This window comes from Diutina rugosa (assembly GCF_008704595.1).
Source record: "Diutina rugosa strain CBS 613 chromosome Unknown scaffold2_size729309, whole genome shotgun sequence".
NCBI classification, from domain to species: domain Eukaryota; kingdom Fungi; phylum Ascomycota; class Pichiomycetes; order Serinales; family Debaryomycetaceae; genus Diutina; species Diutina rugosa.
Window position 1 is genome coordinate 627,004 of NW_022995199.1, and position 26,844 is coordinate 653,847.

The 26,844-nt window shown below is 46.1% G+C and overlaps 12 protein-coding genes across 12 annotated transcripts; 6 read left to right on the top strand and 6 right to left on the bottom strand. All coding sequences in view use genetic code 12, as the record gives it.

Annotated features, from left to right (window-relative positions):
• Window positions 1-207: 207 nt before the first annotated feature.
• PTC7 (type 2C protein phosphatase) lies at window positions 208-1,278 on the top strand (the record flags this gene model as incomplete). The annotated part of the gene is made up of 1 exon (XM_034157970.1): window positions 208-1,278. The coding sequence occupies one exon, from the start codon at window positions 208-210 to the stop codon at window positions 1,276-1,278; it is 1,071 nt and encodes a 356-aa protein (XP_034010434.1).
• A 224-nt stretch (window positions 1,279-1,502) lies between these two features.
• Window positions 1,503-2,945, top strand: PEP7 (Pep7p; the record flags this gene model as incomplete). The annotated part of the gene is made up of 1 exon (XM_034157971.1): window positions 1,503-2,945. One exon carries the CDS (start codon window positions 1,503-1,505, stop codon window positions 2,943-2,945), a length of 1,443 nt encoding a protein of 480 aa, XP_034010435.1.
• Window positions 2,946-3,038: 93 nt separating this feature from the next.
• Window positions 3,039-3,671, top strand: DIURU_005034 (CREG family protein; the record flags this gene model as incomplete). Its single annotated transcript, XM_034157972.1, has 1 exon — window positions 3,039-3,671. The coding sequence occupies one exon, from the start codon at window positions 3,039-3,041 to the stop codon at window positions 3,669-3,671; it is 633 nt and encodes a 210-aa protein (XP_034010436.1).
• Window positions 3,672-3,727: 56 nt separating this feature from the next.
• On the bottom strand, window positions 3,728-5,779 carry DIURU_005035 (esterase/lipase family protein; the record flags this gene model as incomplete). The annotated part of the gene is made up of 1 exon (XM_034157973.1): window positions 3,728-5,779. One exon carries the CDS (start codon window positions 5,777-5,779, stop codon window positions 3,728-3,730), a length of 2,052 nt encoding a protein of 683 aa, XP_034010437.1.
• Window positions 5,780-7,793: 2,014 nt separating this feature from the next.
• On the top strand, window positions 7,794-10,736 carry DIURU_005036 (uncharacterized protein; the record flags this gene model as incomplete). The annotated part of the gene is made up of 1 exon (XM_034157974.1): window positions 7,794-10,736. The coding sequence occupies one exon, from the start codon at window positions 7,794-7,796 to the stop codon at window positions 10,734-10,736; it is 2,943 nt and encodes a 980-aa protein (XP_034010438.1).
• A 443-nt stretch (window positions 10,737-11,179) lies between these two features.
• Window positions 11,180-12,373, top strand: TIF5 (translation initiation factor eIF5; the record flags this gene model as incomplete). Its single annotated transcript, XM_034157975.1, has 1 exon — window positions 11,180-12,373. The coding sequence occupies one exon, from the start codon at window positions 11,180-11,182 to the stop codon at window positions 12,371-12,373; it is 1,194 nt and encodes a 397-aa protein (XP_034010439.1).
• A 60-nt stretch (window positions 12,374-12,433) lies between these two features.
• DIURU_005038 (cleavage polyadenylation factor subunit) lies at window positions 12,434-13,123 on the bottom strand (the record flags this gene model as incomplete). Its single annotated transcript, XM_034157976.1, has 1 exon — window positions 12,434-13,123. One exon carries the CDS (start codon window positions 13,121-13,123, stop codon window positions 12,434-12,436), a length of 690 nt encoding a protein of 229 aa, XP_034010440.1.
• A 260-nt stretch (window positions 13,124-13,383) lies between these two features.
• Window positions 13,384-15,692, bottom strand: DIURU_005039 (ribosome dissociation factor GTPase; the record flags this gene model as incomplete). The annotated part of the gene is made up of 2 exons (XM_034157977.1): window positions 13,384-15,371; window positions 15,464-15,692. The coding sequence occupies 2 exons, from the start codon at window positions 15,690-15,692 to the stop codon at window positions 13,384-13,386; spliced, it is 2,217 nt and encodes a 738-aa protein (XP_034010441.1).
• Window positions 15,693-16,014: 322 nt separating this feature from the next.
• Window positions 16,015-16,830, bottom strand: RVS162 (Rvs162p; the record flags this gene model as incomplete). Its single annotated transcript, XM_034157979.1, has 1 exon — window positions 16,015-16,830. One exon carries the CDS (start codon window positions 16,828-16,830, stop codon window positions 16,015-16,017), a length of 816 nt encoding a protein of 271 aa, XP_034010442.1.
• Window positions 16,831-17,291: 461 nt separating this feature from the next.
• On the bottom strand, window positions 17,292-18,830 carry KIS2 (Kis2p; the record flags this gene model as incomplete). Its single annotated transcript, XM_034157980.1, has 1 exon — window positions 17,292-18,830. One exon carries the CDS (start codon window positions 18,828-18,830, stop codon window positions 17,292-17,294), a length of 1,539 nt encoding a protein of 512 aa, XP_034010443.1.
• A 3,011-nt stretch (window positions 18,831-21,841) lies between these two features.
• DIURU_005042 (uncharacterized protein) lies at window positions 21,842-23,575 on the top strand (the record flags this gene model as incomplete). The annotated part of the gene is made up of 1 exon (XM_034157981.1): window positions 21,842-23,575. The coding sequence occupies one exon, from the start codon at window positions 21,842-21,844 to the stop codon at window positions 23,573-23,575; it is 1,734 nt and encodes a 577-aa protein (XP_034010444.1).
• A 974-nt stretch (window positions 23,576-24,549) lies between these two features.
• Window positions 24,550-26,574, bottom strand: DIURU_005043 (uncharacterized protein; the record flags this gene model as incomplete). Its single annotated transcript, XM_034157982.1, has 1 exon — window positions 24,550-26,574. One exon carries the CDS (start codon window positions 26,572-26,574, stop codon window positions 24,550-24,552), a length of 2,025 nt encoding a protein of 674 aa, XP_034010445.1.
• Between the last annotated feature and the right edge of the window lie 270 nt (window positions 26,575-26,844).

Sequence of the window (26,844 nt, forward strand, 5' to 3'; positions counted from 1 at the left end):
AATCTCTAAACGATACGTGAATGGGTGGAACGCAAACACAGACACGCCGAAAACATTGTAAATCACAACACGGGCAGCATATAAAATTACCTTGTCTCCATTGACACGCTTTGTTTTGTGATTCGTGGTCTGTGGCCTATCTCAGCACTAATCTATACGGCGCGTAAAAAAATGTTTGGTCGAGCAGTTCTATTCATTGCCCTAGCGATGGTGATGATTCTGTTGATAGGTAAGCGTGCGTTCACCGGCTCGTTGAAGTATGGGCTGTCGATTGCTACCTCGGCCTCCAAAGCTGGCACTACCCCCGTGAGGCGGTTCTCGTTCACCAGTTGGACATCCTCCGGTCAAAAAGGCGGACCAAATCTCAGCGCCACTGCAGCGCAGCTGGGAAACTATGACAGTATCCATCTGGGTTTTACCAACTACAATATATCGGTTGCGTTTCAGCCGAAGGACCGAGAGGAACAAGGGCAAAACCTTTTCGCCAAGCAGCAAAAGGGTAATACCGAGCGCACCTACAGCGAAAGCGGCGAGGACAACTTGTTTGTGTCACACGAAAACCAAGGGTTTGTCGCTTGTGGCGTGGCTGATGGTGTTGGTGGGTGGTCGGAAGCCGGGTACGATTCGTCGGCTATATCGCGCGAGCTTTGTGCTCAAATGAAGCTGGCATTTGAATCGTCATCAGGAGATGTCACTCCTAAGCTGCTTCTACAGCTGGCATTCGATGCCGTGATGTCGCTGCCCAAAGTGGAGATCGGTGGAACAACCGCGTGTCTTGGAGTGTTGACACCTACTCGTGAGCTTAGAGTGGCTAATTTGGGTGATTCTTGGTGTGCCGTGTTTCGGGATTTTAAGCTTGTTGAGGAAAGTAAATTCCAAACTCACAACTTCAACACCCCTTACCAACTTGCCAAAATTCCCAAGCATATTATTCGTCAAGCAGAACGGGAGGGGCGCCGTTACATTATCGACAACCCGGGCATGGCGGATGAATATAGCTGGCAATTGCAGCAAGGCGATATCGTGATGTTTGCCACCGATGGCGTTTCTGACAATGTTGTTCCTGGCGACATTGAAGTGTTTTTGAAGGACCAATTCGCCACCGGAACCCCCAACCTCGACAGTATAGCCAAGAGATTTGTTGATGAAGTGGTCAAAGTCAGTAAGGACCCCAACTTCCCCAGTTCTTTTGCTCAGGAGTTGCTGAAGTTAACGGGTCAAAACTACCTTGGCGGTAAAGAGGACGATATTACAGTGGTGTTGGTTCAAGTCAAGTAGCATCGGGTATGTCACATTTATAGAGAACACCACGTATAATTATGAATTTCAGCTCATAGACTCAATTTCTTCACTGCGCACTCAACAAAGACTCATCCTAATTGATCAAGCTAATTCTACCGAGACAAGCGCCACAAATCTTCTCAACCCAGGTGCGTAGCTTTCTGCTCAACCCGTCTAATTAACTTACAACTCTTTGTTCACTGGTTCATGAATTGTGCGACATGGGCAAGCGGGTTATTGGAGCAGTGGGGGCACAGCTCAGAAACACCCTAACGTCCTCATCCAAAGAAGCAACACGCTCACAAAGCCCTCTTCCAAGTCCCACCAAGTCTCCCATCTCCCGATCGATCGCCTCAACCGATGATGAGCATCTGCCGGCTCCCTCCACGTCGATCGTGGGTAAGGGGTGTGGCTATCCAGGATGCAACAAGTCAATGACACCACGGAACGGTGGGTGTGTTGAGTGCTCCAAATGCCACAAGTTCGTGTGTAATCAGCATGGGCGGTATAAGACGGGTCTTACCGCTGACGGTGGTTACGCCACCATTGAACAAAACTCCAATTTGTCTTTACGACGGGTGTGTCTTGAATGCTTTTCTGCTAAACCAGATTTGAGTCAGGGTACTCAAACAAAGGTCCACGACTTGACTCGGCTGTTCAAAAGTTTAAGATCTTCATTCCAGGACTCCCATGAACTTCGTCGCAACAAAACTCAGCTCAGATTCATTCGATTGGTGAATAAAGACATAGAGGTTACTGAGAAACAGGATTACTGGGAAAGAGATGATGAAGTTGCTCATTGTCGTGTGTGTGGCGTTACTTTTCTGTGGTGGATTCGAAAACATCATTGTCGTCTTTGCGGACAAATAGTGTGCGATGATCCAGAAGGAAATCGCCAATTTTGCTCATTGATGGCTCCTGTTGGTTTATTTGTGGAGAAACTACCTGACCTTAATTACAACGATGAAGTGAAGCAGAACTTGAGTAAGACTATAAGTGATAACACACGTTTCCGTTGTTGTGTGAAATGCAAGGACGATCTCCTAGTCAATTGGAAGCGAAATCAACAAGACGTTGCTAATGATGAAAACGCTGCTGTATTCGATGAGTATAACACTTTCATTTTACAAAAACATCATTTGAATCAATTACTTGCATCATATGCGAAGGAGCTGTCACCACGCATAAGTTCACGGCTAGCGTTGGCCACGAAAGAGTTGGAAAAGTTAGCAACGCGCTACAGGGTAGTCTTTTTTGATGATACTAATGGTAAACTAACCCCAAAATCCAGTTACAACCCCCAACTCGTGCGGAACATATACCAATCTATTATACTTGCCCTTGAACACTCTGTCACTGAGTTCAAGCGGCTTTCAAGCATATATCAAGCTGCTGAAGAAGAGAAGCTTGAGCTCAAAAAACAACAGCAGCGTGAGATAGAGGCGCAAATACCGCCAGCATCAAAACTTACCAAGAAAGAAATACGTGAACTTCGTGAACAATTAATGGTCATGAATGAACAGAAGTTTTTGGTAGAGCTGATGATAAAAGAGTATACCAAACTCCGGAAGTTCGATGAATTGGCCTCACTTCAAGTTAACAGCCTGGAGCTAGAGGCAACAATCAAAGACCTCGAAAGTCAACTCGGAGAATTTGGGTTTTAGATTTCGATACATATTTTAGCTAATCTCGCGGGTCGATTTTCTGCGGCTAACATCCTACATAGAAGTCACACTTGGCTCTGACTACATATCTCCATGAAGCTCAATCAATTTTTCATGTTTGGGGTTGCCTTAGCAATCCCGCAATTTCCCTTTGCCTTTGATGCCAGTTGGGAGCCTCCCTCAGCTCAAGAGGGGGCGGCAGTGGCGAGAACCCTTGTACAAAGGGAGTCTCTCGTCAACATCAATACAGTCGACAGTGATGGAATTCCCGTGAGTTCAATGGAGTACTACGCTGATTGCAACGGTACGGGAAACCCCTATTGGCTTGTGGTAGACATCGGTTCCACGTTCCAGAATATCAAGCGGGGACTGGCTCTGCTGTGGACGATAAGAGTAGGTGATCACCCCGTGGGAGACTCCAAAGTAGATTCGAGATATCCAGGGGGTATTGTGTCGTCACCAGCGGGCTCTCCAAGGGTGACATTGTACGGAGAACTACAAAAAGTTGATGAGAGCAATACCGATATCGCGGCTTTAGAGAAGTGTTTCCTTACTCGGCACCCCGACGCAAAGTGGTGGCTTCCGTCACGGAAAAATGCACCCCACAAAGCGCATTGGGTGAAATTGAATGTGGACAAAGTACACATGATTGGCGGATTTGGCGATCGGGCATTTATCGGTACCATAGACGGCGACCTATACCAACAAACAAATCCACTTGTCTAAAATTATATAGCATGAAATTTATGAATTTTTATATGCATGTACTCATCAGTCGTTTATCATTCAAGTTTGCGATGCCAGTGTTTTTCAGCTTCAACGATTGCTGCCAAGCCTTCGCCCATTGCCTTGAAATCAGTCATAAGATCGACATGACCGCAATCCAGAGCAAATTTGCCGACTATTTCACCTTCACCCGTTTCAGCATCGTAGAACCTGAACCCCTTCCGCTCCGGCAATAACCACTTTTGATGGATAACGCCGTCGCCGTGACCGTAAAAGAATTCATAGTAGTTACCGTCTTTAATGTCTTGTCGGCTTCTCACGTTCAGTCCTCGAACCAGAGGCACCTTGTTACCATACACCACTGCCAAAGGTGGATATTTATGTTCAAGTTCGGGTTTGAACTCGAGACCATCGATATATTTCCGCGTGCGAATTAATGTGCGCTTAAGATAATCATAGGACTCGGCAAATGTGAAGCTATACTTTTCTTCTTCATCGGAATCGTCATCTAGAGTGGCTATCAGACTGGTAGGAGAACTGCCCAACCCCAGCAATGAGTTCAGAGTCTTCCGTTTAGCAATCTTGAGAGCGTAACTGAAGCTAGAAAGGCCGAAATGATTGCTTGACTTATCGCGAGACGTAAAGCTCGTTGGCGATTGCGCTCCCGATGGCAGTTGCGTACCTGTCGGCAGTACTGAAGACAGCATTTGACGCTGTTCACGTTCCTGACGTTTCTTTGCCACAAGAGGGTTCAAATTATACTCGACCCATACATCAGGGTCAAAGTAGTCAAGATCGTAATACTCGTTCTTATTCATATTGCAAAACACACGCCCCAGTAAAGGAAGGAAATTGAACAGAGATCGCATCATAAAGTTAGTTTCAAATGTGAGAACTTTGTCTGACATGATGACATTATCACCGTAACGAATGGGTCCCAAAATGTTGAGACATTCAGAAGGGCTGCCCACATAGAGGAGGCCTCTGAATAGATCAGGGCGTAATTGAAGTGCTCCATGAGCCATCATACCCCCCATAGAATGACCAATGACAATTGTGCCCTCGCCTGTTTCATCCTTTAGTTTTTGAAGGAAATCAACAAGTTGCTGACTGATTATGTCACCTGAGAGCCGCCAATCATAGCCAAAATCATGTACGTTGGCGTTGGGATTGGCCTTAAGCTTTTTGAGGAATTTCTTACAAAGATCCACAGGTCCAACGTTTTTGAGGACTCCATCGGGTACAACTGTATCTGTAGCCTTGAGTTCATCTTCATCGGATGGACCGAGTAAAAGGTTTACTTTACGAAGCTTCAAACCGGCAGTTAAAGGGACCCACACACGCTTGTGCGTCTTAGCATCTCGTAATACCAGGCCTCTGTAGCCCCCAAGCAATACGATGTTACCCTTGATCTCTGAATATACCAGCTCCCACGATTTATCGCGTTTGATGAAGCCAGGCACAACGTCGTCAATTTTGTTGGTTAAAGAGTGCTTCACAGCTCGAAATCGGACATTATCGAGATGGTCGACCAGGCTGAAATATTTCGCATCATCAACAGTACTAATCAGCTGTTGCTTGACTAACTTATTCTCAATATTCTCACTGAGTTCTCGCAATTCTGGTGGGGGTGATGGCAGTCTCAAAAGTGGTAAGTGTCGTGTGAGAGAACTGAGACCACCCAAAGGCAACAGGAATGAAAACACCTTTTGATTGGTTTCGTACGGTTTCAACAGCTCACCGTCAATCGGCCGTTCAACACCAGCTATTTTCACCTCCTGATTCTCGGTGGGTTTGTCTTTTTGTGCTGTGGGGTGAACTTTGCGGGAGTCAGCCAGGTAGATCAGCTGTCCTCCCACAATTGACTCAGCATCATCCCACAGCATTCCCAGCTTCCCAGCAGCCTTCGTAGCTCCACCCAGAGGTTTGGGATGAAATTCTTTTATGGCACCAAGTTCATCATCATCTTCCTCCAGTAAAATCTCGGTATCATCGTCTTCGCCGACTGAAGCTAGTTCAAGAAACAGGCGTGACTTTTGAAATAGTGCTTTCTTTTGCAAGTCTGGCAGGATGGTGGTGTACTCCTCTTGAGGACTGGAGGAGTCCATGCTGGCACAAGGTTTTTGGGCACTAATGTCCGCAACTATTTGTATGTCATTACGCAATGGCAGAATCAGATCCGGGGCTCATATGCGTGATAAGTAACCGGATCAAGCATGGCGTTTTGCGGGACTAAATTCTGTCATTTACGATTTCCATCGGCTGGTGCAAACCTATAAGAGAACTAGAAGCTGGTGAATTCGACCCTTAGTCTAGACCTGATCATCTCGAATCAAGAGTCGCATGCGCAATCGGAGTTACGCGGAGCCGATTTAAAGTGATCTACTCTAGAAATTTGCTCTGCAAGGTGCAACAAATCAACCGCACGAGAAAATTGCAGCTAAGAAGAGGTTTAAACATTTCAATCTCCGATATGTTAAACTACTGACTAACAGACCTATAATTTAATGCCAACTCCTATGATGTAAGCGGGGGTTTGGCACACGATACAATGTCATGGTCTAAGTGAGCGTCGAAAGAATAATCCGCGAGACATCCCGGTTGACACACGCAAGGTCATTTATCCCTTTGGTAAACATATCAGACAGTCAAAATCCTTGAAATCCGAAAAACTTGTCCACAAAACTAACTGCACATCCATAACCTATTTGATCTTGTTGGGCAGGAGGTAGACGTAAACTGTGAACCCAAGAGACGCTGATCAGAAGTTACAGACCTTGAATTGCTTTCACTCATATGGACAAACTTCGTTCAATATTGAAGACTATAACATAGCCTCATGCACTGGTTGCATTTTGATTCTATTCTGTCTCGGCGAAAAGCCGATCCTATGCTTCTCGCATGTCAAAGCCACGCTGAGTGCTTTTCTAATTGCCGTACATATTTGGCACTGTTCAATTAAACCCGTAACACCAATTCTGAACGTCAGCATAAATCCTTTTACGGATGCGATACTGATAATTGTAAACACTTCTCCGGAGCTCGAGGTGCTATATCACTAGTAGTATAATTGTGGTAGTACAAGATTTACCTGAGAGTGCAATCACATTTCCCTAGTAAACACACCTGACTTGATTCACCAACCTATCGATGAGCCTAAAAATAAAATTCTAGCGACCCTGATCCAGGGGCGAATTATTTGCAGATTGACTGGGCAACGCGTTTAGTGTCAAGAGAATGTGAGTCGCGTGAGTGAAGGCTCCACAGGGCTCATAAACGAGCACACAAAGGTGGATCACCAGAGTGGAGATTAGCATCTTTTACTCTAACTTATGAATCTTCATCCTGTTTATTGTTGTGCTCAATGACACCGGACTCTTCCTCAAAAATTTCACTTTTGCGTTTTCGTTTCCTGTTGTCACCCTGATTTTTGACGCGACTGGATAACGGGCATCTATATCGACGAGACAACCGCGCGAAGTTCAGGCGTATTCAAAGTAAGTTCATTCTAATGGAAGACTGAGCTGTGAAGGTATGTGCCATCTTTTTGGACTAGGGGATATATGGCAAACACAAAGACGTATCAGCTACGTAGCACCCGCTTTTCAGTTTCGCATCATTGCAAATACATGAGGGAAGGCGTTGTTGCCACTGGGGGCGCACGCCGAACGTCGACGTGGTCTGTTTTCCGTTCGCAGCACCTATCAATGCCGGTCACAGACTAAATCCTCACTGATCCATTTAAAACCCAGCCCACGAGAGCAACTAAATAGCCATCATTGTGACTAAAACTTCTACGAAATTCTATTCTTGAACTTTCACTAGTAAAACAATCCCATAGTTATCTTTGCTCTTCCTCTGCGTCATTATTCCACCGGCCCGCGGAGTGTGTAGAAGTAATAGGGGAAAATTGCAGTCGCACTGCCAGGCAGCCGTCAGGTTCCGCTAACGAAAAACCTCCTTGTTGGCAGAACCATTGTCGCCAGTGCATGGATGAATAATTATCCTAATCCGTCACCGCCGTTGATTTCGTTGACACCTCTGCTGGGGCCTCGTACCCGCCTGAGGGCAGGTACCTTGCCCTCGTCGTTATTCTCGGGTCGTCTGCTGCTGACGCTGCCGATGATCCCCACGTCTACTGACGCCCTCGGTCTCCCTACGATGGAACTGCTACTGTTACCCCAACCAGCTTTGGACCAGGCCCCTCAACAGACCGCCCCTCAAGGTCGTCGCATGCGTTCGGGAAGCTTGTTCTCTACCAACCTGATTTGGAATGATGACGCCCTTGCGACCAGCCCTCAACTGCTGATGTATGACCAGCAATTGAGTAATGAGTCCAATCTGGCCTCGCAGTCTCAGTTTCTTAACATCCCTACTAATGAGGCCACGCCTCAAGGTCGCAACCGCTCTTATACCACTACTGGCGCTCCCAATCTGTTGGGAGGATTACCTAACCAGCAATACCTGATGTTTGACTCATTTGGTTTGAATCGTGTTTCTCCGTTCACTCAGACCCCTCACACAGTAGCCAATACTGACGTGAATTCACTTCTTGACTCGTTGATGCTCAATATTCAACCGCAAGACACCACTTACTCTCCAACCCCGAGGATCCGCTCGCAAACGTTTCTGGGTTCAGCCCCACTGTTACCCGACCTGCTTATCGGTCAAGCACCCCCACCGCCGCCAGTTTTCAACGTGTATCAGCAAGGAGCCCAGCAACAACCAGCTCAACCTCAACAGCCCCAACCCCAGCAACAATCCTACTATGCTCATCAACCCGTTCTCCAGGATGATTTTGACATCACCCTGGTGGCGCTCACCACAAATTTTGATAACCCCAATTTGGGTCCAACGAAAAATATTTTGTTGGACAACTTGCCACAATTTATCGATCTGAGTAAGCTTTATCAAGTACTTGTGCTGAGCTTGGGCAACCAAAGACTGTTCGGTGGTATTCAGGCCGTGCGGATCTGCCCCGTGAACAACTCGAAGTTAGCTTTGGTCGAGTGCCTGAATGTGGATACTGCGATGTCACTCAAGGCTAGCTTCAATCATATTGAATTTGTTCCAGGAGTGGTATTGTACGTTGCATTTGCTAAAGTGGGTTCTCAGTCTATCGCAGCGCAAGCCCCGGCTGCCGCCACGACACTGCTGGAGTCGACAACTCCGCCGAAGCAGAACGGACAAAACAATCACAAAAGCAGCGAGAAGCCCGCGCCTATTGAGGTGTCAGCAATTCAACCTCATTTGTTGAGTATAATCGACACCTTGGCTGCCCACAATCAATTAGATCGTAACAAGGTTCGTCTGTTGATCAAGAATGCCATTAATTACGATAACAACAAATACCAAAACAATTTTGGACCCCTTCCTGATCCCATTCCATTGCGTCAGTTTGACCTGCCGAAGCTTCGTGAATTACGCAAGATTTTGGAAAACAATGAGGCTGCGGTCAGTGGAACCTCATGCCCTCTGCTGCCCAACCAATCGGGACTGCCCTCGCCTCTGGATCGTGTGATGAGCCAATTCGAACTTGAAGAGTTATGTCTTGCTATGCTCGATGAGTTGCCTGAGTTGTGTTACGACTATTTGGGGAATACAATCATCCAAAAATTGTTTGTTCTTGTCGAACTGCCTGTGATCAAGCTCATGATGGTGAAAGAGATAGCGCCATACCTCACACAACTTGCTATCCACAAGAACGGTACTTGGGCTATTCAGAAGATAATCAATTTGGCAATTGGCCACACGCAACAAATGTCTATTATCGCTGAGCTGCTTAAGCCGTACGCTGTGAAGCTATTCAATGATCAATTTGGCAATTATGTTCTCCAGGGTTGTGTCAAATTCGGTCTGCCCTACAACGATTTCATCTTTGAGACTTTACTTGACAACTTCCTTGAGATCTCTTTTGGCAGATTTGGTGCTCGTTGTATTCGTACGATTCTTGAGAACGCTGAGGGTGGCCACATCCCTTACGAGCAAGTTATGTTAGTAGCGCTGTTGATTGTTGAATTTGCAAATGATCTCGTTGTTAACTCAAATGGATCCTTGTTGATCACCTGGTTCCTTGATACCTTCAATCTGGAACCTATCGCGGAAGGACGAGCTCGCCTGAGCTCGTTAGGGACTCGCCAACGGAGTTCAAGCATGGCACTGGAATCAATCAAAGATGACCGTTACGCACTTCTCACGCATAAGTTCTTGCCAAATTTAGCTCGGTTGTGCACACACAAGTTGGCAAATTTGACCATTTTGAAGATCATCAACAACCGCCTGGATTTAGTGCTGAAGCAAACAATCATGGACGCAATCTTCGGTTTGTTCGAAGAATGTGAGCGTCAGATGGCGGTGGCGCAAGGTATGGACGAATACTCATACCCTCAACCGTCGAGGCTCTTGGAACAGATTCTTCAAGAGAACCCTGAACACAATGCTGCAGGACCTTTGTTTGTTTACAAGATTTTGCTGAATCCTTTAGCGCTTACGTTGCCCGATTCTCACAACTCTGTGGACTCCAAGAGTAATCTGCGTTATTTCGAATTTATTGTGTCGCAAGTCAAGCGTATCTTGCTTGAACTGAACATCACTAACTTGCAACCGTACAAGAAGCTTATGGATGAAGTTGGTCTTCCCACTAACCGCATTCTGCGGACGGCACTGCTTGGTGGTGGGCAGGGTCGCCGGAACAAGCGCTCGGTGACTCGAACTCAGGGATCACCCCTGGGGAAACAATATCACAACAGTTATTATCAACACCAAGTTCCCAACCAAAATCACGGGCATGGCCAGGGTCCAAGTCAAGCCCAGACCAACCCTAATTATCAAATACCTCAAGTTTATGGTGGACCGGCGATGCCTATGCACATGCTTCGGCCGGGTCAACAGCCTGCGCCAATGGCGTATCCCCTGATGGCCCCTCACGACCTGGATTCCACTCAACAGCTTCAGCAGGATATGGCTGTGATGAAGCAATTGGAACAACTCAGTTTGAGTTCCGCAGCCATGGGTTACAACTCTAGCCCGGGAACTCCGTCCACCAACCGCAACCAGTTTTTATGAACCAGTTCCTTTCATAATAAGTAATCATGCATGGGGTAGCTAAGAGCTGCCCCCTTTTGTGCTGGCGAAATCTATAGATATAGGCGGCTTTATCTAGATATGATATAAATGACAAGCATTATGATTTTCTCTATCTAATGGTACTGGTAAATCCGAAATTCATTCATATCTCGCTGTATTTTTCATTGAGCGGAGAATTTTCAGTTTCTCCAGATTTGCCACTGCCTGCGCACCACGTTTATGACGAGTTATTCAGAACAAATGGTTTTACTCAAAGCAATATGGATAGCCGTTAAGGCAATATGATTACAAACAAACGAAAATAATTACTTTGTGTAAATTCAATTTTCAGTACTCGATACCCTTCGCTCACCTTCCATAAATTTATTAATCATTGAGGATCATCTCGCACCAAAAATTCTCACCATAACCAACGATTCATCATGTCATTTATCAATATCTGTCGGGAAAATAACGATCCGTTTTATCGGTACAAGATGCCGGCTATCCAGCTGAAAATCGAGGGTAAGGGGAATGGGATCAAGACGGTGGTGGTGAACCTCAGCGAGGTTTCTCGGGCGTTGAATCGTCCCCCTGTGTACGTGCTTAAATACTTTGGTCACGAATTGGGGGCGTTGACGTCGATGAAGGAAGATGAAGACCGTTACCTTGTGAATGGTGTTCACGACTCCAACGAGTTGCAGGACTCTCTCGACGGTTTCATCACCAAGTTCGTCCTTTGTGGTGCGTGCAAGAACCCTGAAACTGAAATCATCATTAAGGGTAAGGATGACTGTTTCAAGGACTGTAAAGCCTGTGGTGAAGTTACTCAAATCGACCCTCGTCACAAGTTGACTACATTTGTCGCCAGAAACCCCCCTGAGTCGAAGAAGGGTAAGAAGGCTGCGACCGCTACCGCTAACGTTGTGGGTGGGGGTAAGTCCATCTCTGATATTGCTCTGGGTGGTCAATCGAGCGCTGCTGCTGACGCTGGCGACGATGAAGATGATGATGTTTTGGCGCGTAAGATCAACGCTGCCGCTGCTCAACTCGAAGAAGTTGAGGTCAAGGATGATGACTGGGCTGTTGACATGTCCGAGGAAGCCGTGGCTCGTCGTGCTAGAGAACTTGACGGTGCCACCATAAAGGATAGCCAGCAGATTTTCAACGATTTCGGCGAGTGGTTGCTTGCCGATGCCGAAACTGACAAATCAAAGTTGCCTCTGGATATTGACATTTACAAGAAGATCGTTGAGTTGGAAATTGGCGACCAGGAAGAAACTGTTCAAGTGCTTGGTCAGGCATTGTTCGATGAGGACATTGTGAATCAATTGGACGAACATATTGGTCTTCTCGGGAAGTTAATCAACAATGACGAAGACGCAGAAAAGGCCTTCCTTGGTGGCTTGGAACGTTTCTTTGGTGTCGAAAAGCCTGACTTGCTCCCCCAAATCAACAAGGTTTTGATGAAGTGTTACGACAAGGAACTTCTTTCGGAAGAGACTATCATTCAATGGGGGTCCAAGGTGTCGAAGAAATACGTCCCCAAGGAAACTTCGAAGAAGGTGAGAAAAGCGGCTAAGCCGTTTGTCAAGTGGTTGCAAGAAGCTGAAGAAGAGGATGAAGATGAGGAATAAGGTATATTAGTATATAGGATAATCCAAAGTTGTAGTCATAACTAGCTCCAATCTGCTTGCTTATCGCCGGTTGTTTTGTCCGGGGGGTGGCGGCGGTGGCGGCATATTGAATTTGAAATTAGGCGGCATAGGTGGCATTTGCCCAGGCATCATTGGCGGCATACCAGGCATCATCGGGGGCATCCCCGGCATCATAGGTGGCATGCCTCCATTTTTACCCATAAGTTGATTGAAAACCTTTTGCGGGTTGAATTCTCCCCGTAATTTGTCTTGCTTCGAGCAGTAATAAGTCCACGAAAATTCGTCAAACCCGTAATTGAAATAATCGGAAATATCCACCCCGGGGGCCCGCCACGGTTTTTCCTTGAGTGTCTCTAAGTCAAGTTGAGTGAGCGGCTTTCCTTCATACTCAGCCACTGCGTTGACGTCAATTGTGCTCAGTGCTTCCTCTGACTGTTGCTTAGCCACGATAGTTGTACCTTCCTTCAGAGCGGCAGGCTGCGTGCTCTTCTCCTCAGATTCATCGACAGCAACCGTGGGTGCATCGCCAATAATGAAGTCGATGTCATCTTCTGACAGATATTCTTCCTCCTCCTCATCATCGTCAGCAGCGATGTTATCTTCGCCAGCTGCCGAGTCCGTCAGTGATTTTTCAGGAGAACCAGACTTCTCCTGAACCACAGGCTGGGTCTGGGTTTTTTCGTCGTCAGACCCATAGAGAAAGGCGTCCTCGTCGTCTGAGTTAGCCATGGTTGAAATCAGTGCGGCTGTTAGTGAGATGGTATCTCTCGGTGCACACGCACTGAACAATCAAAGTAATATATAATAATCAATGAAAACAAGAGATTCTTTCAAAGTAAATTACTCAAAACTCAACAATTGTGTCTAGATTCAGTTGCTTAAGGTATAGTTTGTTCTAGTGAGTGAGGCTCAATGAAGACAACGCTCCAATGAACTCCAATTATGGCGATCCAATCTCGGATGCTATATTGTTCCTTTGGCCTATATAACTATTCTATCAATTCCTCAATGTGACCCGCACCGATAGTTGTTCCTTCTCTTCGAATGACCACCCGCCCCAAAACCTTGTTATCGACGTAAGTGGTGCAAGGTAACTTGCCCTCCAGAATTTCAATTTCGACAACAGCATCCAGGAGACTCGACAAATGAAGCATTTTCTTCTTCTTCTTTGCATTTTTGACCTCAATGATTTGAGTGATGCGAGCTGGTACGTGTGTGTTATTCCGGAACAACACGAACGGTTGTCCAACAACCAACGGCTTCAGTAAATTGAATAAGTGTAGTTCAACCTTGACTTTTTGAACCAGTTTGGCTCCAGATGATTGATTTGTCACCAAGTCACCATTGCGAAGCGCGTCAGTATTGTCGTTCGAGAGTTGTGACGCCTTGAACGACATTTCCACCAACTGTCCAGAAACAGCAAAGTCAACTTGCTTATTACCGACCTTGAGGGATTGAACCTGAAGTCTCTCTTCCTCAGGAAGTACGACGATCGTTTCACCAGCTTGGATAACCCCACTCAGAACTTTGCCACTGACTCTAAGTGCGCCTTTGTCACGTTGGCAATCGTGGATCGACAAGTAGAAGTCTTGTTTTAGAAGTTCGGTGGCATTCTTGATATCGGTCGACAACGCGGTATTTTCCAAATATTGACCTAAAGTTGGCCCTTCATACCACTTGAGCTCAGGAACATCGCCCCTGTTCACAACATTCACGCCAGTGAGACCGGAAATTGGAATAAAATCGACTTGATTGGGCTGGAACCCGACGTCCTCACTGCAGAGATACTCAAGAAGCTGTTCTCTCATAGAGTTAAATCGCACCTCGCTCCAATTTTCCTTGTCCATCTTGTTTACAGCGACGCAAATCCGTTCAATACCAAGGTTTTTGGCGAGAATGGCATGCTCCTTGGTTTGGCCGTCCAAAGCAAAACCGGCTTCGAACTCACCAGTTATAGAATCCACTACCAACAATGCAAGTTCAGCTTGAGATACACCGCCAATCATCTGGGGGACAAAATCTTTGTGACCGGGTGCATCAATGGCAGTGAATTTGATTAACGGAGTCTCCAAATCTGTAGCACAAATATCGATCGTAACACCATGAGTACGCTCCTCCAGTGATTGGTCCAAAATCCATGCTAAGGCAAAAGACCCCTTCCCGGCTTTCTCTGCATCCTTGACAAGCTTATTGACAGTGCGAGCATCCACAATACCGTAATCGTAGAGCAATCGACCCATCAACGTCAGCTTACCAGCATCAACATGACCAATCACAACAAACGAGCGGTGCGGTTTAGCGAAATCAGGAGATTGAGCGATCTCCACAGCCAAGTCGAGCTTTTTGAACGGCTTCGTTGACTTGAGAGATTTATCGGCCTTGTCATTTAAACTAAGGTCGCCAACCTTCTTGAATGCTTGTTCTTGAGCCTCAATGACAACATCATCAGGCAGAGGTTTCGAGAAACTTTGTTCCACTTGTTTAACCTTTTCTGCGGGGATTTCGTGGTTAGTAATGATCGAATAGCGCATTCGTTTGGCTCTTGGTTCTTCAGGTGTGCGTCCTATTGACATGTGGCGGTGGGACAGTAATAATGTCAGGCTCACGGAAACATCAACTGATATAGCTACCTCTGGTGTAATAGTTTCCGTTGGGGGAGGTGAAGGATCGACATCAATAGACAGCACCTCATCAGCGCCGTTGGTGTCTGCCACCTTACTGGATAACCTCTTTTGTCGTAAACTTTGAAGTTTCAGTAGACTTTTCGTCGATGGCAAATGGTCTGCACCAGTCAGACCATCCTTTTTGCGGGTTTGAGCTAACGCTGCCAACTTAGACGCTCGCATGTTGGACGGATTTTCATTCTGGGATTCAATAGGGGTGGCTGTAGTCTTCTGTGCTCGTAGCTTAGCCAATTGGGCAAGCTTACTCATGTCCTTACCACTGACCTGCCCAAAAAGATTTTCGCACAGTGCTGCTGATGGCAGCAATAACAACCATTAAGTCATAATGAGGGCAAGGGAAACGAAGGAGCCAAACGTGGTGGGCGCAATGAATATGTATACTTACTTTTTTTAAATCGGGTTTTGAGTTCGGCCAACGAAGCATCCACATCCCAATAATTCGCGTAAAGAGCCTCCTTCAAATCGTACTCTGGGATCTCATCGTTGTAGGTTGCTAATTGCTTGCGGAGCTTGGGGAGAACTTCATGAAGCTGCTCATACTCTTCGTTGGTCAACTTATCCTCATCAAAGCCCTCGTCTTGAGAGTAATCCTCGTAGTCATCGTCGTAGTCCATGATGTTTTTCGTGAGACAAAAGCTTTTGCAAGTATCGTCCTCAGATAAGGCAGATTGCTTCACGGATGCACATCAGGAATTGTATCAACACCCAGTGAGCAACAAGCAAGAGCTGATACTTTTATTCGAACTTACAATTGAATTGTAGGTTTAGGTTCTGAATATAATATCACGAGCTTACCATTAACTCGGAAATAGTTGTGAATACTAGTAACCCATTTTGACAATGAAATGAATTAAATAATCGTTTATTAATTTATTGCATATGTACTTTCATGAACTTCGTTATTAACCAAGACTATCAGCTAACAGTATTAGCCTTTTAAACCATCAATTGCTTCATCTTGTCCATGACAACATCGAGTCGATGATTGGCTCGACCCTCTTCCAAATCTTGTCGACTTTGGGCGTCCATGTTCTTCACAAGCGGTGATAAAGCAACTTGCCGCTGGTCAAAATAGTCCCATTGGAGTTTGACAAATGCTTCGAACAGAGGGTCGAAATAGCCCGCTCTGTGGCTCATGAACTTTGGGAGCTGCTCCTTGAGTCGAGTGTTGATCTCATCAAACACCTCCTCGGCTTCTGTAAACTGTTCTTGTAATGAGTCAATTTTAGTGTGATCTTCATGATTCTCATTGTCTTCCTTAGCTTCCAATTTGTTCAACTTGGAACGCAAAGCATCGTAATCCAAGAGCTTGCGGTTACGCTTGCTGATCGCTTTATTGAGTTCGGAGTAGTAGCTGTTGAACCTTTTCACCGGATTCACAACCGATTGATAGTATGATGACTGAAGGGATTCCGCATGGTTCTTGTCCTGGCCAAGGGTAATTTGATAGGCCTGGGATATATTGTGCACAGGAGCGTCTTTGCCCAAGTTTTCGACATCCTCAGCGGGATTTACGCCATAGAACAGCAGGAATGCCTTGGAAAGGTTGGTGTTTGCCTGGTAAATCACTTCCAACTGGTGAAGGTAACTCCGTGTGTGGGTTTCCAACTTTCCCAGGATGTGCTGCATCAGACGTAGCCGCTTTTCGCTGAAATCAAACTCATTGTCAACGGTTTTATCAACGTTCCCTGTCAGCACAAGCACCTGGGTGCCAGCCCGATTGATGGCTTTTTTGAACCCGTTCCACAGCATTGGTGGTGTTGGCGCGGTTCGGTATATCGTTAATCCGAGGCTTCAAATCTCCGAGCTGACAAAAAGAAAAAAGATCACACGCTTGTGATCAAGGGAATAGAGTGACTGTCGTGCGATTAGATAATATGTAGAGAAGTGACAATCGTCGAAAATTGAAAGGTCACGAATATTCGCCCCGAAAGTGTGGCCACTGAACTCTCGTCTTCGATTCGGCTCCGACGGCATTTATCGGTGCGCCTACTTCCGTAATTGGCGACGCAAGTACGTGATGCTGGCGATGCTAACAATTCTAGTAGGCAAACAGAAACCTTTATGAATTGACTTTGATTTACTCACATATTAGCTTTTTAAGCTCTGTTGCCAGCAACAATCTTGTCCTGGTCATTTGTTAGGTTAATGGTAATTAGTGTACATTAAGCTATTACAGTTACAGTTGTAAGGTATTGGCAAGGGACATGACACTAGTTTTGGTCGTTCATGGTTGCGGGAGAGTGCATTATCTGAGTGATGAATTTGCCCAGGTAGCGAGTGATACAAGCCACCGTCAACACATCGTTGCGGATCAGCGTGGTCATCAAATGGTTAAGAATGACATGATTAGGGATCAGCAAGTGATACAGTTGGTTATTCAGAGCATAGTAACTCAGATCAGCACGTCTAAGTTGAGGGCGTTCTCCCAGCGCCGCGTCATGTGATTTGGTAGGAGGATGGTTGTTGCTGTTGAGCTTGTTGAGCAACACATTGTTCAAATGTGCTGGAAGTTGTGGTGGCTCGGGTAGCTCGTAGTCAGGCGCCTTATGCTTGAAGTAGTCGTAATTTACAAACATTTCTGGGATTTGATTCAGATATTGCGAACGCTGAGGCTTTGTTACCTTTTCATGGAACTGGACTACCAGCTTTTCGTTTCTATCAATATCCATCTTATCTTCGTGGTCATTAGGATCGGCGTACTCAATGTGCTCGAATTGGTCAGTTTCTTTTGACACCTTGGTCAACAAGGAGGTCAGTTTGCGCTGAATCTGGTCGACTTGCGAACGCCCGGCGTCAGCGTCGCCACCAGCGATAACCTCGAACCAGTTGAAAAATATACCCTCCAGATCTGTGGCTGTCGGTAACAGATCCAGCACTCGGTATTCATTGTTGATAAGATAAAGCAACTTGTGCACACCAAGGGGAAGGTGTAGACTGGTGGTATACTCATTGGCACCCTTGGAAAGAAGAGGAATAGTTTCATGCCAGTTCGTAAACAGACCTATCACCGCTATAGTACGGATAGGTTCCTTTGCTGTATTGACCCACTTGATCTCCACTGGCAGTACCGCTAATGGGGCCAGCGAGTCATTAGGGGTGACTGGATTGTGCGGAACCTCCTCTACAGAGGGCGGAGCAGGCTCAGGAGCCTTTGGTTGTGATTGAGGCGTGATGATAGTAGAAAAGTCGATTTCATCGATGTGCTTACCTCTGTGCCAATCATCGTCACCGTCATCATACATCTCCACATCTTCTGCCGGAGAAAGCAAATTGCGCACAACTTGATCGTCCATCTCTGGATGCATCATATCCTCGTTAACCTCGTTATACTGGTCATCTAAAGCATCATAAGGCTCCAGACCAAACAAGTTGATTTTGTTAGTGCCAGCCAGTGACAGACGCGAGCGACGCAGCACCGCCAGTTGATGGGTCCCACTTCGAGGCCGAACGCCACCCACGGGGGCCACACCGCGTCCAAATGCTTGGTTTGGCGTCAGAACGGCATGGACGCTACTTATGCCACTTACCAGCCCGCTTCGTGACCCTTGGGCGGTTCCAATGGCGGGTAGCTGGGGCGCTTGACTCAGTTCCAGAACTCTGCCTGTGACCTTGTGAAGGATATCGTCTGAAAACTCATCGTCGAGCAGTGGATTTTCTTCCAGAGTTGCAGCGGAGCGCCGGACCAGCGGCGTCAGCGACTGGCTGGCGCCGATGGCGTTCACAGCTGGGGTGGATGTGTTGCTGCCCATAGCGGGGGGTATGGTGGGGGTCGCACAAAAGACTACTGCAGCTCAAATTATCATGTGCAGGAGAGGACTCAGTTAAAGTAAGGATTGAGGTGGTGAGATTATTGTGTAGGCTTGGTGATGTAATCGGAGGGTTCAGGGGTGAAATTGGGTAGTGAGGAACGCGTAATGTTGACCAGAGAGAGCCCGAATATCACTCTCTTTACTGTCGTCGGCCCTTTTGACTGTCACCTAAATAACTCTAAGCTTGCTCCTGTTTGAAGTGGCACCAGAGCTGGTTCTGTGTAGGCGGCTTTTTCGTTCCCGCAGAAGTCACTTGCGCGGGCCGGCACCCCCCGAGTGAGCGCTTCCACTCCCATACTGATAATGTTGGTAGCATCACTTCTAATGCCACTCAAATATAGTGTAGCAAACCGAAAACGATCGAGATTTGAAAGAACTTAAATGATGCAGATTGGGCCCCGCCCCACTCCAGCCGTTAAGCGTTGATGTGATGGCATCAGATCGAGAAGGCAGTAGCGATTATGTAAGCTACAGTAAGAGTTTCTTGTGTGTTTAGCGAGTTTCGCTACGACAAAGCATTAGGCGACCATACCATTCACTGTAATTGAATGAAAATCTTATGCATCAAGACATGTTAGTCAGTTGGAGGTAAAAAATTCGGGCATTATGTAGTATGATTAATCTGAAGGGTGCGTTAGCATTCAAGGTTACTTCGACATAATAACGTATGCTGAAAAAAATCGTTTGTCTCAATTATTATCGTGCAGTGGCTTCTTTCATAAACTTGAACTGTCCTTGAAATTTTCCATGAGTGATTCTATAATGGGCAAAGGCAATGCAACATGTACAGTTGTATTTCAGGAAAGTTCAATTCATTGGTCTGAAGTACACAGCTTTACTTGAGGCTGGCTGGTGCAAAAGCTTGCCTAAACAGTAGGCGAATCGCTGTAAATGCCATCTGTTGGGGATTTCATGCGGAGTTGTGAGTACAATTTCTCGTTAGTACAAGGTTTTAGATGTAAATTTCTCTAGCCTTTCAAGAAGAGTTTGTATATTCACTCTGAGCGAATGGAAGTCTACCAAGTGCAATGTGATCAAACCCTATATGTGACACATGCAGTTACGTCTTCATCTTAAAATACAACCACTCTTGCACGAATTTTGTGAGTTTGAAGCTGAGAAACGTGAGAAGATAGAGACTTGATGTGGGCATGGTGATGAATTTTTTAAATTCCACTTGAGTGCCACTGGCAGAGAGAACAAAAATCATGATATCCTGTTTAACATGCAATGGCAACAAAGTAAAATGAAGGACTCACCACGATGCCCGACACAACACTACGTATGGCTACGTGTTTGTAGATTCGACTATTGAGAATCTTTCCAGTTCATTTCCAGTGTGAGATAGACGCAAGTGCAAAGATGCGGATTTCGAATTAATTAAATTGGTTTGAGCGAAATTGTAAATTCGTCTTTTAAACACAGGGCTGATACATGAAACTGCTTGGTTCATATACAATTCGAAAATCACGTTGTGTACTTTCATTCGTCGAGTCAAAACAAGCCTCCGCAGTTGCATTATTGTTATTTGCGCATTCACGACCTTTCACGCTTAGATGGATGCATACTGATGCACGGTGTTTCATGTCGGGCTTTTCACTCAGTATAATCGCGATTAGTCTCAAATAATTCACCACAACTGACACGGCTTCGACCACACCTAAAAGCATGATCGATCTTAAGGCTCCATTATTATTGTCGTACTCAGACACTCGAACGACTCGCCAAAATGAACATGCAACCCTGATTCCACTCTTTATAATAATTATTCTCAGGCTCCATCAAACAAGACTATCCTCTGGCTTTTGGAGAACAGTTTATTAGCCTCATCGGGCCATCAATTTTGTACCACAAATATAGAAAATTACCCCGCTTCCTCCATAGATTCTTCACCTCATGAAAAGGTGCTGCCTGATTTGTTTATCTTCATAACCCTGACTCGTTATCACCTTCTTGTAGCAACCGTCAATGACCATTCTAAAAGAAATATATACTATGCTGAGCGGAATAAATTTCCACTCGACATCGATCCATATCGGTAACGGTATCCCGCCGATGCATTCTGACTCTAGATCACAAAGATTGAAACTCGGTTGTAGCCTCTGTCTTGAGTGTGTGTTTCAAGCTTAGAATTGCGTATCTTCAGACCGCCTCCGCGGAAGTGCTGCGGCAAGTAGTTGTTGCTTATGATCGTATTTTTTAAGCCGAAAGGCCCAATGTATAACATGATCTGAGAAACAAAATGAGCTGTATTAAAGTAAGAATTACCTATCCATTCAATATTTGAGCTTCGTACAATCAAAACTTTGACAGAGGTAAAGCCATTTATTCCCTCATATCATCTGCGAGTCCGGCTGTGGTTCCCTGCAAGAGCGCAACCTAAATAATAATTGGCCTGATATATGAAAATATTCATGCGCCCAAGACGTAGAATGCCCCTGGTTAAGCGACTGCATTCTAAAAGGACCCAGCGCTAATCGTCAGAAAAAACCCGTTGCCACTACCTTTTGATTGGGTGTTCCAGCTTTGGGGAAAATTGAAAAGCTACTCAGACGTCAATACATCCACAACGACCGTTATTGAAGCCGTTACCTCCCGCCACTCTGCTTTCGTCTTTACTTCCCATGTCGTCGCCGCTGGGCGCCCCAATCGCCAGCGCTGGCGCCCCTAGTTCCCAACCGTACCTCCAACAACCGGGACATACAAACTCACCTTCTGGGACGCTACCGGTCGCACTGCCACCACCAGTGACTTCATTGGGGGTTCTAAAGATGCACCAAATGGTCAACACCGATTCCCCAGCCACCTCTATACTTCCCCTCCGGCGCGATAACGTCGTGCCCAGCCCAAACGCGTCAACTTTTCCTGGGCACCCGCCTGACTCCACCGTGCCTGGACCTCGTTCCTTACCTCTGTTAGTGCCATTGAATCCTAGGGCAGCTTCCTTGGATATGCCAGCAGCATTAGCGTCGTCATCGGCAGTTCCCGCACCAGCGTCAGATTTTTCCGCTGCCGCGGCCATTGCGTCGTCATCAACAAACGCGCAACCACCGGTGCCAGTGGGCCAGGCTACGGCACCTCAGCATCATCAAAGTGCGCCTGAATCGTCATCCGCACCCCATCTCTCGATGAGGCAGCATGACCCGTTGCCCTTAGTGTCTCCAGACCATTCCCCGATGCAATCTGATGATGAGTTGGAACCCCCGTCACCGAAGTCCAGGTCTGTGACTAATGGTAAACTGTCGAGATCGATCAGCTCGCCTAAGGTCGGTCAAAAACGCAGAACCAATTCTGCGTCAACTGACCTGAATGCACCGGATCAATCTGCTACACCCCCAACAAAGAAGCGGCGCGGTCGGCCACCGAAGAATAAGGCGCAAGAAGCTCAAGCACCGGTCGCCAGTCAGACAAACCAAACAAAGGCTACCAAGAAGAAGCGTGGAGATCCGCCACCGGGAGCCGAACACGGCTGGGGTACACGTTTAATCAAGCTCGATATTGATGCTTCTAACATAATTTCTGAAGGGCGTCCCAAACGCCAGCCAGCTCAGCTGACTGAACTGACGACAAACCAAACCAAGCGCGGTCAAGCGAAACGTGGCGCCAAGCGAGCCGTGGCGTCTCGAGTGCTGACTCGTCGTTCTACTCGCGTCGCCTCGGTGACCCCTAAAGGATCAACCGCCCGCAAAGGTCTGCGAGTAGCTTCCAAATCTCAAACTACCCGAAGACCCCAAAGAGCTCCTCGTGCATCGCTGCGCAGAGAAGTCATTGTTGATCACCTGCTGCTGGATCTGGTGGAGAATCTGGATAATGAAGACTCCAGGGAACTTCAAAATGAGCTGCGGTTGTCGACAAAAAAGCAACCCTCTGCCCCGGAGCCGTCAAAATCAACTGCAGTGGGGGTGGAACAACCTCAAGTTACGTCTACTCCAAATGTGTCTGCAGGCTACTCTGTTCCAAATGCTAGTCTGAGTCAATCTGTTGGCGGTATCGCACCTGTTGCGGGTGCGGGCGCATCTTTTCACCAGGCTTCTATGATTCCGATGGCCCCCCCTCAGGTTGTTGCTGGGTTCGCTCAAGCCGCGCCGTCACCAGATCAGGAACTTTTGGCAGCGCTTTATTCTATTCTCAAGGTATTCGCGCACAATTTTGTCGGCGAACCGCGTGTCCAACTCCCCCCACCGCCGATTATCCCTGGCATGGCACCGGTCGTCTTGCCTCCTCCGCCTATCATCTTAGAGGAAGAGCTCGCCAACTTCTTGCTTCGGGCACAAGTTGTGTGTGCTAATCACAAGAATCATCTTCTGCCGTCTGAATACGACCGTTTACGGGTGCTTGTGATAAAAAATCGTTTGGATGGTCCTGCGTTGAAATGGTATTTAGCTCAATGGCCCCTGAAAGATCCCTCGTACGCCGAACTCGAGCAGGCTCTTGAGTTGGTTTGGGGCAACACCAGGTGGCGTCGCCATTCTACACCTCCCATTCAGCAGCAGGGAGACATAGGTGAGTACATCTTACGATTCGAACTCGATCGAGTTATGTGGCCAAAGGGTCCAACCTTGCAAACTGCGCAGCATTTTGCCTACGGGCTTCAGGAACCATTGAGAGGGATGATCTTGGAGCGCTTGCGCCAAAATCCTAACGTATCCATGATCGAAGTGTACAATTGGACCAGATTCGGTTGATTTTTTGTACTATATGATGTCACATCTAGGGATGACTGTGTTTTAGTAGGTGTTAATTGCTGAAGTTTTGTTAAGCTCCTGTTGACTTGATTGCCAATTTTTTTATTTATTTTTGGAGGCTTGACTGAAAACTAGTTTTGTTTGTGTTTGTTATCGCTTAATCAAGATGTTCACATACGTGTGAATCGAATGAATGTAGGAGTTACTGTATGTAGATAACTCCCATTTATACAATTTGTACGGCACGACTTCTTTTCATTTATTATAATTGTCGCCTCTCGCATCAATGCGATTATTTTCTTAGCAATTACCTGGGTGTTCACATCCTGTCTGCAAACCATCATCTGCAACGTGGCGTGTGTCGATGCACAAATGATAGACGTTCGATACTATTAATCAGAAGTTCCCAAACATTCTACCGTTTAGAAAAAAGGATTTATTCAACACCAGGGATAGAGAGAAAGTTACCTGGCCTCATTAACTCATAACCATTTCATGATTTGACTGTAATATGGGGCAGCATGATACATATCACGGAATCGACGGTAATGCTGATCGTAATCATCTTGCTTTTACAACGAATTGCCAGATTTTATCTCGTTTCAACAATTATCCCGTGCACAGAACACATGGAGTAACGAAAAATCTAAAACACAATGATGGCTTAAAACTTAGAAATGCTTCAGAACTTTCTTTTGTAGCGAGGAAGTCAGATATATCTCCTCATCTCAACTGCATATTTGTGGAGTGCCCAATACGAAACTCCTAGTACAGGCAACATGGCGTCCAAGCAAGTCTCTCTCAATTTATATCGCATATGCAATGGTGACTACTGTGATCACAGTTAAGGGATTTGTGATTGATGGACCCGATCATATTAATATGAAACCAAATTTGCAATCCGTACAGTTTATAGAAGATTACTAAAACATGCATAGTAAACTTATAGACTTTGATTTCGAAAGACAGCAACTCTATTGCTGGCATTTATGCAATAAATAATTTGAAGCCTCTTCACTCAAATTACAATCGAATGTAACCTTCCATAGCTTTTTCAACTGTGAAGATTCTAAGTTACCTGATAGTAGTTTGGCTACTTCATCCAATACCCAATGCATTGGTTTCCCAACATGATCAACATTCGCTAACATGTCAATCGCTTTTTGTTGATATTGGCAGTCAGGGGAATGAGCTGCCCAATTGTTCTCAATGTCTGCAATACCCTCGGTGACAAATAAGTCGACCGAGAACTCGCATGAATCGTTGCAGGTAAAGCTTGAGCCTTTCGGTATATTGAATATAGCAGCAAAGTAAAAAACCAACCTCAACCATGAGTGAACTTGGTGCGGTGGGATGCCATTGAGCGACGGAAATTGCAGATTTGCTTTAACATAATCAATCATCCACCGAAGTTTAGCGAAAACTTCGGTGGGGATGTGCGTTAAGGTTGCTTCTTGACGACTAACCGTCAGCTGGATGGCGCTAGTGGTTTGGGTAGCAAACTCATTGATGTCGATTCGGGGGTTCAGTTGGAGAGATGCCTTTAATTTGGAATCGGATTCATCTCCCTGTTCATTTTCGGTTTCTGGTATCTCATCTATGGAATAGGTATGCTGCGAACTCTGAGTATCACTAGTTATATGACCATCCTCATGCAAATTTGCAAAATCGCCTCCGTTCACCTTTTGCTTCACAACATCCTTAAAGTAGTCGGCTATCTTTCTGCGTACTTTCTTCTTACGACGGTATTGCAATGCTTTTCGATCCGCCTCCTCTTTGGATATAACAATTGCCTTTCTTGTCAGGGTTTCTGTTGGTAGAGTTTGTTCCAAATCCGCATCATATAATACAAGTTGTTGTGACGGAGCAACTTTTGACGCTGACCTTATGGAAAGCTCAGGTGAGTGATAATGGGATACACCGCTCAAGGCGGGGTCATAGGGATTACCATTTTCCACGTCAGCACCAAGCCTATCTGACTCAGAATCACCCTTCGACGGGTCACTGGTAGATACGATAGATAATGGTTTGTAGGAGACTGCCTCTAGCTGTGTGGTCATGTTGTCAATAGCACCCAATTGTTCTATGCCACGAGCTCTTATGTTTTCTACCATTTGCAATGTGTCAGGTTGGCGACTTTTAGACTCGAGTATATCACCAAGTCTACCAATTTCTGCATTGCTTCGTTCGATTGATTGTTGGATACTGTGTAACAACGGCTTGAGATTATCAAGAACAGTGTCAAAAACCTGCCTTTGATTCAAGGTCAATTCACGAAGATTGGTGATCTCTGTTTTTAGCTCTGCTAATTCCTTAGCCACTGCTAAAGTTGATTGATTCTGACAACTTTCTAAAAGATTGACTTTTTTTTGTAAGCTTTTCAGTTCCTCGATTATCGGCGCGATCGATTTGATAATTAGCTTTTCGACACTCTCCTCGCTTAGGTGTCCTGACATTTGACGCAGCCGTCTATCTGACATTTCATGCATTGTAGAACCAATTCTTGATAGATTTTCCTGCTTTTCCGAACTTTTGGAAAACACGTCGGTTTTATGTGGGGGAGTCAGATTTGTGCACTGTTCCATTCGTGATATAGGAGCCTTCGAACAGCTCTGACCCCTTGCTGAAGAAGACTTAGCCTTGGATGAGCGACGAGGCAACGTTAAATCGACATCGGGTGAAGGCTTTTGATCCTGGATCTCGGAAGATCGACGACTATAATCCGCCGAAGTGTGATTCTGACTTTCTCTGCGGTTGTGCTGAAACCTAACATCGCTTCTTTTTGAAGTGTTGCCGATTATAGTTGAAGACATATCAACACGCTGATCGTTAGTCGGTTGTGATGTCGATATTAGTGTGTCATCGTCATGGATATCAAGAGCAATATGTCGAGGTCGTTTGCGATTGTTCGGTATAACAGAGTCCGTGATTTCAGACGAGTGACGCAAAGACTGGGATTTCATAGCATCTCCAAAAATATATCGTAGCTTCTCCAGCATGGAGGGTAGTGGTGTATTTGGATCCATCCTACTTTAAAAGCAGGCTCTCTGGAGAAGGACGCGTTACGCGCGGTTGTAGAAAAGTGGTGCCGTCAGTTCCGATAACGGTAGCGCTGCCGACTGTGGGGTCAAGCTGTGTTATCGGCATTACGCCATGACAGCATAACAGTTGGACGATAATGAATGTTTTGAGGGAAATTTTGGATAAGTGTCCGAATCAAGTCCGTTCCGATGACCACGTCAGACAAATGCAAGTTGAGAATCCGACCA